Source organism: Anolis carolinensis, chromosome 5, assembly GCF_035594765.1.
Source record: "Anolis carolinensis isolate JA03-04 chromosome 5, rAnoCar3.1.pri, whole genome shotgun sequence".
NCBI classification, from domain to species: Eukaryota; Metazoa; Chordata; class Lepidosauria; order Squamata; family Dactyloidae; genus Anolis; species Anolis carolinensis.
The window spans coordinates 81,922,322-81,935,701 of record NC_085845.1 but is presented as its reverse complement, the minus strand read 5'-3'; the positions used below and the strand labels follow the sequence as shown (position 1 = coordinate 81,935,701).

The window sequence follows — 13,380 nt, the reverse complement described above, 5'->3', positions numbered from 1 at the left end:
GGTAGCTTCTAAAAAGAGATCTAGGTAAGGAAGTAAGGTAAAATGTCAGTATCTGCTGAATGTTTATAATACCGTTAAGTGTGAAGGTGCAAAGGGGCTTTCTTAAACATTTAAAAATGTTACGCAGCTTGCTCAAGACAAAGTAGTGTGCTAAAAAAGAACTAGGTTATTTTCAAAGGTCAAAATGAATTTTGTAACAAATTAAGTGGCTATGTAGCTATTAGGAAAAGAGTGAAATGACATTGCAGTTCTATGACCCACCATGAGAACGGATACATTTAGCAGGGCCTGTGGTGGCAGAACTATCACATGCATAGGCATGGTGTTAATACAAGGTGGTGCCACAAAATACTGAGCAAAGGAAGAAAGATGCCTTTGAACTTTGGTGCTGGAGGAAAATCCTGAGAGTGTCTTGGACTGCAAGAAGATCCAACCTTCATCCAGGAAATAATGCCCGGCTGCTCACTGGAGGGAAGGATATTAGAGGCAAAGTTGAAGTATTTTGGCCACATCATGAGAAGACAGGAAAGCTTGGAAAAGATCATGATGCAGGGGAAAAAGGAAGGAAAAAGGAAGAGAGGCCGACTAAGGGCAAGATGGAAGTGACTGGCTTGATCTTGAAGGAATTGGGGGAGGCGACGGCCGACAGGGAGCTCTGGCGTAGACTGGTCCATGAGGTCACGAAGAGTTGGAAACCACTGAACGAATGAAGAAGAAGAAGCCCCAAAATACTACTTGGAAAAGTCATCAGGATCAGAGAAGGGATGGCCCTACCACTAGAAAGAATGAAGCAATTCCCCCCATTGAGATGTTATGGGTAACAGTGGCAGCCCTGATCCAACTTGTCCACCTAAGCCATTCCCCTGGTGTTTCATGTGTTGGAGGACAAAGTTGTGTATCCCCCCTCTCCTGCACCTTCTGAATTGTCCTAGCTGTGTGGCATTTCAGTAGGATGACAGAGAGCCAGCAGCAGAGAAAGGCTATGTGGCCCAGTTACTATAGATGAGTTGCTACAATAATAATAATAATAATAATAATAATAATAATAATAATAATAATAATAATTTTATTCTTATACCCCACCCCATCTCCCCGAAGGGACTCGGGGCGGCTTACATGGGGCCAAGCCCGAATAGAACAATAAAAACAAGACAAGAAACCAATGAAACCAATAATCAAACCATAAAAACAAGTCATAAAAACCACATACAAGATAAAATGTTAAAATCATGGATAAGGTTCAAAGAATCTAGGCCAAAGTGCTAAGAGTGCAAATAAAGACAAGACAATCTGTATCAACCAAGAGTTATTTTTAAAGGATACATGCAATAGCAAGTAGGACAAAACTGTTCATGAAGAATCTTCAAACCCATCCCACCTTCGGATGAGGAGCACGACCTGGCCTGAACAGGAAAGCTTCAAAGCTGAATGATGAGAAATCTTTTGTGGGTGGATTGAATAAGCTGTTAGCCCAAGACCTCATCATACGTGTTGCCGGAATCACCATGCATCGTGGTGCCCAGTGGGGGGAAGCCATCATCCCACGTCCCACATCATCCGGCCTCCCCCCAAATTCATCCTATGCGCGGAAGCGTTTGTTGCCTGGCTTCCCACCATAGATCCCAATGTAACAGGGGAAGTCTCCCATTTTGCTGGTACCATGACATACGCTGGTTCCTTTTTAGTTTTGCAATGGAGCCCCACTGGAAGTAGCGGTACGTGGGATAGGAGCCAGCGGGATCCGTTGCAAAACTAAAGAGGACCCAGTGTATGCCATGGCATCAGCAAAACAGGAGGCTTCCCTGTTACATTGGGTTGCTGCAAAATTTACCCCATCTGATGAGGTCACCAGTCTTCATCTTCAGAAGCATCCTTCCTTAGATAAAGAGCTGTCCAATCCAAGGGGACCTCTGACAAAGGAGGAGGAGGAGGAATTTGAGAAAGGAAGTTTGTATTGGAAAATGAGTAGGCTTGAAATGGAAACCAGATAGATTTACAAGCTATTGTCATGCGCAAACCGTGGCCTCATTTCACTTCCTATTAATAGTGATCTCCGGTTGTTTCAGAATTGTTAAGTACCATGGTAAAATGATTGGCTTCTAGAAGTACCTGAACACATTGCTTGAGGGGGGAAAGGTGATGAGAACAAAAATAATGTTAACAGCTAGGAACACAATAGGATTTTTAAAGTAGTGTTTATTCATGACTTTTAACATATTAGATTTAATGGGATTCTTGGCATTTAGAGCTATTTTAAAGCATGTCTTTGTTTATAATGATAATAGTAGCAACAATTGTGTAGCTGTGCAGCAACACATTAATAACACATCATTAACGGTAATCTTAAAGTTGCAAGCAATGATTAATGCATTGCACCAGAAAAATAACAAGAAATGCTGAATACATTTTTACACAAAATCTTCCATTTATTGGACTGTTTTGCAAAACAGATGGGGACTCATATAATTTTTCTTCCTTGTTATTTGATTTCCCATTGTTTTCTCTTCAGGATCCTTTCCTAAGTAAAGATCAGTCTAGAGGGACTTACCAGCCATATGAACTTGGACAACATTTTGGACTCTGGGTGAATAATTCGGATGGAGTGACAGCAGCCGTTGGCAAGGTGGGTGCCTAGAAGGCAACTGAAGACATTCTACGCTCTCCTGATAGCAACCCTCCAAACACTAAAAAAAATCAAGAAGAGTCAATTGCACGTAATCCCTAACAATACTATTGTTGCCCACTAGTCATAACATTACTCTTGTTAGAGCTGCAAAAAACCTCACAACTACGAAATGCATGAAAATGCACAAAACACTAATCTCTGCCCACAACCCCAAATACCCAAATATATTAGCATCCCCCTAAGATGGTGTCAAGAAATGATACAATATCACTTTCAATTACCATTTCAAGTGGAAATCTGAAGAAAAAGAGGCATTTTGAAATGCTCAGCGGTGTGGCCCTTGGAGGATTTTAAGGGGGATTTGTTCCCTGGTTCCTACACAGTTGTCCATCTTTCTCTTAAATTAATCTGATCTACTCACTCTCATTCCCAGGCCTTGCCTCCAGGCGAATCAGTGTATCCTGACTTTCTCAACCCCCGAACAGCTGACTGGTGGACCTATATGTGTGCTAAGTTCCACGACGTCCTTCCTTATGATGGAATTTGGATTGTATGTTTTATTGTGTCTCCTTTTAAAATTTTTATTTCATCTATTACTTCTATCATTTTGTGTTCATAACGCAACCCTTTGAAAAATGCATCATTTCCCCTTTTCTTTTATTATGTTTAGGATATGAATGAACCATCCAATTTTCTAAATGGCCAGTACCCAGCCTGTGCCCACAACAATCTCAACTACCCTCCATACATTCCCAGTAAGTGATGTTGGAGCAAGAGTTCTGGGGTAGGGTTTGTGTGACTCCGTTGAATGCTTGAATCATATTCATATTGACCTTCACTTGTATAGGACATAATGTAATGCTCAAAGAGTCAAATTGCCAAGAGTTTTTTATTGGTAGGGATGAGGACTTTGTTTGCTACTTGACCTACTCCTGAAGATTTTTCCTATTTGTTGTAAGCTTAGTTGCAATGCTCATAGTTGCTCAGGAGAAACTAACAATTGATAATTCAGATGCATTCCTTTGGTAATCAGAAATACTATGGAGTGACTTGGTTTTGAATTGACCTCTAGGTTCCACTAAAAAAGACATATTTCAGGTGGAGATGAAAATTGTTAGAAATGTTGATACAGATCAACATAGTTGCTTGTAGTTTTCACCTCCAGTAATTACTGGAATGTCATATGTTGTCTTAAGACCCCATCCCATTTGCCTCTGGAATAGACACGTATCCTGGTGCATCTGGCAGGGCCCGATGGAGGGCATGGAGAAGCTGTCACCCCACACCTTGAATTGCCCACCTTCCCCCTTACATAGGAGGAAGCATTCGCCGCCCGGCTTTCCCTCATTGATCTTTATGCAACACGGGAAGCCAGTTCCACATCTCTTTTACCATGGAGCCTCATTGGAAGTAGCTGTGCATCGTGAGATGGGAGCTGGCAGGCTCTGTGGCAAAATGGAAAGGGACTTGACGTACGCTCCCAGATTCAGCCCCATCTGATGAAGTCATAGATTAATGTCAACACTTCACACTTTACCATAATAACGCTAGGACTTCATATTCAGTTGTTCCCATCTCAGAAAGGGAGAAGATAATAAGTTCATAATTTTATCTATTCCAAAATCCTGACCCAGTCCTTACAATTACATTCAGCTATTGTTATCACATAGCAGAATAATTCATGCTTTCCTCTGTGGAAAAGATATACCCGTATTTACTTGAAGCAATGGGCCATCAAAACTAATGCGCACCTCAATTTTATTTTGTTTTATTTTATTTTGTTATCACATAGCAGAATAATTCATGCTTTCCTCTGTGGAAAGGATATACCGTGTTTCCCCGAAAATATGACAGTGTCTTATATTAATTTTTGCTCCCAAAGATGCTCTAGGTCTTACTTTCAGGGGATGTCTTATTTTTCCATGAAGAAGAATTCACATTTATTGTTGAACAAAAAAAGGAACATTTATTATATATTGTACAGTAGTTGTCATCACAAATCAGCATAACCAGACAAACTATGAATCCTATCAAGAATTTCTTTTTACTACCATTATTTCCATGTACAACACTCTATGGTATGTACATTTATCAATCCTGTATGCTCTGGTGTTCTGTTTGGCGGGCATGCTTCCAAACAAAAAACTTTGCTAGGTCTTACTTTGGGGGAGGCCTTATATTTAGCAATTCAGCAAAACCTCTATTAGGTCTTATTTTCTGGGGATGTCTTATTTTAGGGGAAACAGGGTACCTGTATTTACTTGAATCAATGTGCCATCAAAAGTAATGTGCACGTCAATTTTATTTTATTTTATTTTATTTTATTTATTTACAGTATTTATATTCCGCCCTTCTCACCCCAAAGGGGACTCAGGGCGGATTACAATGCACATTTATGGCAAACATTCAATGCCACCAGACAAACAACATACAGACACACACAGAGGCATTTAACATTTCTAGCTTCACGATTCCGACCACAGGGGGAGCTGTTGCTTCACCGTCCACTAGTGACTGTACTTCCTCATTCCTTTCTGGCATGTTGCTGGCAGTTTTATGGTGTTGTAAATTAGTTAAATTAGCCTCCCACATAAAGCATATCTAAATTTCCTAGTTCACAGATGCAACTGCCTTTCAGGCTGCATAGATCAACAGCAAGCCAGGCTATTTAATGGTCGGAGGCTTGACTCGACCCGGGCTTTGAACTCATGACCTCCACAGTCCGGCCCAGTTTTTCCAAACCCTGAAACCCCAAAAAGTATTTACAATCCAACCTTTTCTTATCCAACATTCTGTATTATCCAACGCAATCTGTCTCATGCCCAGATCCATAGCTGTTTCTCTAGGCAGGCAAGGATCACAGATTTTTAAAAATCTTCACAGGATTGAACTTTTTACAGATTTAACTTCCGACAATGTTGTTACTGTAAGTTCATTTTATTGCAATTCCATCTTTATTTGTAGTCCGTTTTTAGTAGTCAATGTTTTGTAGTCAATGCTTTCAATACATTGCGATGTTTTGGTGTTAAATTTGTAAATGCAGTAATTACTACAGAACATTACCATGTATTAAACTGCTTTTTCTGTCGATTTGTTGTAAAACATGATTTTTAGTGCTTAATTTGTAAAATCATAACGTAATTTGACATTTAATAGGCTTTTCCTTAATTCCTTATTGTGCAACATTTTCGCTTATCTAACGTTCTGCCGGCCCATTTATGTTGGATAAATGAGACTCTACTGTACCATATTATGCAAATCTAATATGTACCCTAATTTTGGGAAGAAAACTTAGTCCAAAAAAGGTGAGCATTAGAATCAAGCAAATACAGTATGTCCCACATTCCATGAAATTCCAACCCAAAGCATGTTGGGATTGGGTGAAAGAGAACAAACCAGAGAAACATTTGGCTTTTCCTGTTCTTCACTTTTTCACCTTCTTGCATCTTTATCACCACACTGACCTTGATGGGGGAAATAATGTGCAGGCATAGAATCAGAGTTCAGACAGTCACTGTTATTTATGCTACATATAATGATGGTTGATACCATACTCATGCAACAATGTCAGAAGCCATCTGGACAGCAGTCATGATCTGTGGCAGAGTTTGTAAGAGTTGCGTTTTTGGACTACATTTCCCAAGAAACCAGCTGACATGGTAATATCAATTATTTTGGATTTAGTCCAAGCAATAACCTTGCAAGGTCTGTCAGCTCTGGACCTGCCCCAGCTAGAGTCACCAGACCTGCAGTTGGAAGAATCTTCCTGGACAATATAGCATTTTCAATCTCTGGATTGGATTCATTGAGCCATCTTAGGCTGGCTTGACTTGGAGGAAAAAAATCTTTCTGGCTCTGGCATGTGTTGGCCTGTTCCTCAACTCTGTTTCTGAGTTTGATTTCTTAGCAGCAGTTCTTGCTGACATGAGCACAATTTTTGGTTTATGGCCCCTGGGCAATTTCTGGCAGCTGCCCATGGCTTAGACTCTTGACTAACAAAGTGCATTGCTTTAAAGCATCATTGATTTCGTGCTTCCCGGCCAACCATTCCCTTGCTCTAATTGTGTTTCTGGAAAATCCTCTGAGTCATGTATGGGAAGAACGAGAAAATGTAGGCATTCAAAATGTCAGCCTTGCCTGTGGATCTGAATATTTCAAAGCTTTATTGACTTTGATAAGCTTTCAATTATTTCTGCCTTGTTTCAAAGGAGAAATGACACAGACAAGTCTTTGAGATATATTTTTTTAAAATCCTTAATAACTGGATAGTACGGTGTTTCTATAGCAATTGCATAATATGCCTTGTGCATGAAAGAATTCAGACTGTTTAAGATGGCAGTCATGCTCTAGGAAGCTAAATGCCCCACCGGTACTTTAAAAGTCTACAAATTTGCCTAGTCAACATCTTTTCAACAACTCTTTTGCTCATTTAACAATGTAATCAATAGAAAGTGATTGATACCATTGCTCTTGGCAATAAAATATTGGCAGAAAATCCAGAAATGGAAATTAGTTTTATTGGAACTCCCTTGCCCTCTATTAGGTGATAGCTTTGTAGCTCTAACTTATTTTATTTGGAATTTCCTCTCTTTGTTCAAGGAAGTGAATGAAATTCCTGCTGAGAATATGCTACTATTATATAACATTAGGTAAAGTCTGACAGGTCACAGAAACAGAGGGCTCATCACACACATAACCCACCATTGGGTCTGAAGTTAAACAGAAAGAACTGGGATATTTAGCACCCCAGTTACTTCCACACACTTTACATGTACATCCCGAAAAACTTGGAAAAGTCATGTTTAAAACTATAGTGGGCATACTGGTTGTGGGAGTCTAAAAGTTATAGTCTGAGAACATTTACTAAAATGTACATAGGGGAACTTATAAGTCTGTAGACAAGGAGGAAACGGATATTAATTTGGAGCCTATAATACCTTTATATGTACAGTAGAGTCTCACTTATCCAAGCTAAACGGGCCGGCAGAACCTTGGATAAGCGAATATCTTGGATAATAAGGAGGTATTAAGGAAAAGCCTATTAAACATCAAATTAGGTTATGATTTTACAAATTAAGCACCAAAACATCATGTTATACAACAAATTTGACAGAAAAGCAGTTCAATACGCAGTAATGTTATGTTGTAATTACTGTATTTACGAATTTAGCACCAAAATATCATGATATATTGAAAACATTGACTACAAAAATGGTTTGAATAATCCAGAAGCTTGGATAAGTGAGACTCTACTGTAATTACAAAATGGTATGTTCCCTAGGGACATACCACTGAAGCTCAAGACACTAACATAGAAGAGGATTGTTTGAAATGAACATGTCATGAATCTATGTGGAGGAAATCAAGACTTAATATAGAAGTCTATTTGAAATGAATATGTCATGCATAATCTATATTTATTTATTTATTTATTTACAATACTTTTACCCCACCTTTCTCACCCTGGAGGGGACTCAAGACAGCTTCACAGTGTGGCAATAATTCAATGCCTTTAAAACATGTACAAAATAGACATTTAAATAACAATAATAAACATTAAAATACAATTAAAACAGAATTAAAACAATAGCTCTGTCAATAGAGTGAATACACACACACACACACACACACATATATATATATATATATAATGTACTGTCCATTTGTGGGACTGAATTAACAAAAAAAACCCCACTGGAGCAAATGCCACCAAATTTGGCCACAATACACCAACACAGCACAAGCTTTTAATGAGTAACACGATAATGTCGACATGGTCTGATTGAAGGCTGAAGCATGAGGTTTTTAGACAAATGGATCTAATTTACATATGTTTTAAATGTTATAATGTATTTTAATTATGTATTTTTATAGTTTTAATTGATGATATGTACTGTTTTTGTTTTATTACTATGTTCTTGGCATTAAATGTTGCCAACTGTTGTAAGCCGCCCTGAGTCCCCCCGGGTGAGAAGGGCGGGGTATAAATGCTGGAAATAAATAAAATAAATAAATCCAAGGTATGACCTCCACTCAAAAAAACCTAAACAAATAAACAGGAATGAACATAACCCCCCCCCCCCAAAAAAAAAAAAAAACAACCAAGAATAAGTAACCGGCAGCACAGAGAACTGGGGAGAAGATGCTTCTCGACTTCAGTATGATGAGGTAATTGGTGAATGAAACTGGAAAGCAAAATCCTGGTTCCAATTGAAAATAAAATGTTAGATAATCCCTGTGCCTCTTCTCACCCACTTTCTGCTACATTTTATTTATTTTATTTATTTACAGTATTTATATTCTGCCCTTCTCACCCCGAAGGGGACTCAGGGCGGATCACATTATGTACATATAGGGCAAACATTCAATGCCCATAAACACATTGAGACAGAGACAACAGACAGACAGACGCAGAGGCAATTTAACTTTCTCCTGAGGGGATGTTCGATTCTGGCCACAGGGGGGAGCAGCTGCTTCATCACCCACTCTGATGGCACTTCCTCACTTCCTCATTCCAACGTTGTAAATTAGTTAAACTTGCCTCCCCACTTTTATAAGTAGTACCTTATTTCCTACTTGATAGATGCAACTATCTTTCGGGTTGCTAGGTCAGCAACGAGCAGGGGCTATATTTTATTTTTAATTGACGGGTGCTCACCCCGCCACGGGCTGGCCTCGAACTCATGACCTCATGGTCAGAGTGATTTATTGCAGCAGCTGTTTACCAGCCTGCGCCACAGCCCGGCCCCACATGGTGATTGTAGAAATCTCCCTATTTCAAGCTCTGCCTAATAAGCTCTGTTTAGAATCCCTATACATTTGTGGTCCTGATAGGGTTTGGTTGAAGCCTTCTGGAAATCACGGCTCTCCTTTAAACATGAAACATGCTTTGCTCTTCCGTCATCTCCCCAAGTAGTTTTTGTGGAATCGGGAATTATTCAAGCCACTTCCAGGGTTGATTGGGGATTGGCCCCAGTGGTAATCCCAGGAGGAAAGGAGGAGCCCTCAGGTCTTTCCCACTATTCCTTCTAATATTTCACCACCTCATCAGACAGCATCCTAGGAGGCTTCCACCCTGTCTGGAGGACTAATGGACTCACTGCCCATCAGATGATGCAAAACAATTTCCCGTGGAAGCCCCTCCTCTAACTGGAAGGAAAGCATCCTTGGATGCTTCCCTCTCAACATGGGATTTTTCCCGTGTTGAGCTGGCTCCAATGAAGCCAGCATGGGGCCTCCCCGCAATGACAACACTTTCTTCATGTGATAAGGAAAATGTCATCAAGAGGAAGCTGCACACGGGGTAACAGATTCGTCCCCGCGGCTCCCATCTTCCTCACCAGAAGTCCGGCGAGTCACCAAGCTGGAGAAAAAAAAATCTCTCCTAAACTAGGACAAAAGTAAATGATCTGGTATCAAACTGGTTGATTTTAGAAGAATTGCCCTGGCAGCAGCTGCTTTCACTATAACTGAGAATTTGCATGAGAAACTTACTAGAATTACAGGTGTTGGGGGACTCCCTTGTGCTAAAACAACCTGCCAAGTGTTGAGGGAAGGATTACACCAGTTGTAAACATTTTAAAATTTTTAGCAGACTTGTATAAGTATAGGATAGCTAGGCTATTTTTGCTTCTCCTCCCCCCGCCCTGCCTTTTGACAGCTACCAGTAGTAATCACTTGGCCTAGTTTGATATGTATGTGTCTGTTAAAGAGCACTGAATTTACACATAAATCTTGAATAATCTGTGTTAGATGACTGCAATCTAAAACACTTATTGCTCAACAAGCAGCATCCAAGAAAAATCAAGGTACGAGTATATTTAAATAACTACATTTCTCAGACAACTCAGAATGTTGATGTCTTATGAACAGCATATTTTATATGGAATGCATTTTTAATATCAGAAGTGACTTGAGAAACTGCAAATGCAAATGTAAATGGATGAATCATTTTTCTTTTCCTTCCTCTTTGTACAATTCCGTCTGCAGGAATTTCTGATTCGTCCCTGTTTCATAGCACATTATGTCCAGATTCTTCAACCTATCTGGGAAAGCACTATGACACGCATTCCTTATTTGGATGGGCAGAAGCACCACCTACTTTCAGGTACATTTGATGAATCTCCTTTTTAAAAGAACGGATAATGCTGTTCTTACATACTTTTGTTGGAGTGTAAGAACTCCTGGTTTCACAAGAAAACATGATGTGGCTTCAACTTGGGAATCATTCTTCATTTAGCATCCCTTAGTATTCTTGTTCATCATTTTATGTGCACAATGAGAATTATTGCTGCTTGCCAACTGCCAAATCTTAAACAAGAAGAAGATTGTAAGTTCTGTGTCTGACGTTGCTACTAAGGCTTTCCACCGCAGATAAAGGAAATGTCCTTTGGTATAAACACAACATTTGTTCAGAAAAACAATCATCTAGTTTGTTTGTGTGCGATTGGATACAAATAATGATGAAATATAATTCATACATTTCAGACTAAATAACACAAATCATGATTTAATGTATTTATTGAAAAGTAGTACTGAGATAAATGTTGTTGTTTTTTTTTTAAAGTTCCTTCCTTAAGCATGGATGGTTAAGTGTTAAGGTGATGATAGCAACTTTTCATTTCAGTTTCCAGACTTTTAGGTAAAGCACAAGCCAGCCAAAGTGAAGCAATTTTCAGTTCTCGTGATTATAACAGAGATGCCATGAAAGCATCGTAATGATTTAATTGCTTTTCAACTTTTATGTGCTGTGCATTTAACTGTTGTGAACTGCCAATCTTGAAAATAAGGGCGATATAAATACATATACTGTATTAAGACAACCATAACATACTTGGTTGGGCAACATTTTTGCCCCCAGGCTAAAGTCTGCGAAAGGCGGGTTTTATTTTTCTCCTCCACGTCTCTCTCATTCCCATAAATTCCCTTCCTCCAGTCCTCATTTTTCAAATATATTCATTATCCCTTCTATGCTTGCTCTCCAGCTGTTCACCATTGGAAATAGCTGAGCAGCATATGAAATGTTTGCCTGAAGCTATTGCAAGAGACTATGGGATGCTGAGCTACTCATCTTTTAAGGTGTCTTGTCCACCATTATAGCTCTGTTTATTGGATATAATAATAAAGTTCGATGGAATCCCACATTTACCTGGAACTTTTCTGAAAAATCACTGAGGTTTTAACCATGCAATTTATTTATTTATTTACAGTATTTATATTCCGCCCTTCTCACCCACAAAGGGGACTCAGGGTGGATCACAGAACATATATATGCGACAAACATTCAATGCCGTTTTATACACAACTAGACAAACAATTATATATCGATAAGAGGTACAGTAGAGTCTCACTTATCCAACACTCACTTATCCAACGTTCTGAATTATCCAACGCATTTTTGTAGTCAATGTTTTCAATATACAGTAGAGTCTCACTTATCCAACATAAACAGGCCGGCAGAACGTTGGATAAGCGAATATGTTGGATAATAAGGAGGAGTTAAGGAAAAGCCTATTAAACATTAAATTAGATTATGATTTTACAAATTAAGCAGCAAAACATCATGTTATACAACAAATTGGACAGAATAAGTAGTTCAATACGCAGTAATGCTATGTAGTAATTACAGTATTTACAAATTTAGCACCAAAATATCACGATGTATTGAAAACATTGACTACAAAAATGCGTTGGATAATCCAGAACATTGGATAAGCAAGTGTTGGATAAGTGAGACTCTACTGTATCATGATATTTTGGCGCTAAATTCATAAATACAGTAATTACAACATAACATTCCTGCGTACTGAAGTACTTTTTCTGTCAAATTTGTTGTATAACATGATGTTTTGGTGCTTAATTTGTAAAATCATAACCTAATTTGATGTTTAATAGGCTTTTCTTTAATCCCTCCTTATTATCCAAGATATTCGCTTATCCAAGGTTCTGCTGGCCTATTTAGCTTGGCTGAGACTCTACTGTATATTGGCTTTTCCCCATCTTTTCGGCATCTTGGAAGATGCTAGCCAGCTTCCACCCACCTAGTGGTTCGAAAACCAAACTGTGATTGGATAAATAGATACTGCTAATAAAAATATGGGGGAAGTATTCTGAAACACCCAGAAGAAATGCTGGCAATTCAATCCAAAGGAGCAAGTTACAAACTATCTCTTCAGCAGGGAGATGGAGCAACAGCACTCCCTCCCGGTTTTGAACTGGGTTAAAGGCCACGAACTCACCCTGACCTGGCTTCGAACTAGCAGCTTTTCGACAGACAAGATTGACTATAGCTGGTGTTTAACCTGCTGTGCTAAAGTCGGCTTTATATAAAAGAAATGCATTGTCTGTTAAAGCCAACTTCTACAGAGGTTAAAGTGTCTATGGAAATTAAAAGTTCACCAAAAAACTGTACATATACTATCTCAATTAAAATAATAATAATAATAATAATAATAATAATAATAATAATAATAATAATAATATACACTTTATTTATATTCCACTTTATCTCCCCAAGAGGATTACAACATACACAGATAGGCAAACATTCAATGCCGTTATACAGTGAAATAGCAATGACATACAAATACACAGAACAAAAGTAAAGGCTTCCCCTTTCATCTCTGGCTTTCTGGAGGCAGTGCTCAACTCTGGCCATGGGGAGGTGCTCTTGTTCCATTTTCAAATCGAGGAGCCTGTTGTCCGTAGACACCTCCTGGTTTTGTTGTTTGCATGGCTGCATAGGCACCTTTATT

The 13,380-nt window shown here is 38.9% G+C and overlaps 1 protein-coding gene across 2 annotated transcripts in view; it reads left to right on the top strand.

Annotated features, from left to right (window-relative positions):
* The window catches only part of LOC100562683 (sucrase-isomaltase, intestinal), an 89,581-nt gene that overhangs the window by 31,198 nt on the left and 45,003 nt on the right, over nucleotides 1-13,380 (top strand). For both annotated transcript variants that reach the window (XM_062981688.1, XM_062981687.1), the window contains exons 5-8: nucleotides 2,510-2,623; nucleotides 3,060-3,176; nucleotides 3,297-3,381; nucleotides 10,616-10,733. In XM_062981688.1, the coding sequence (XP_062837758.1) occupies nucleotides 2,510-2,623; nucleotides 3,060-3,176; nucleotides 3,297-3,381; nucleotides 10,616-10,733 (434 nt within the window). The remainder of the gene's footprint in view (nucleotides 1-2,509; nucleotides 2,624-3,059; nucleotides 3,177-3,296; nucleotides 3,382-10,615; nucleotides 10,734-13,380) is intronic.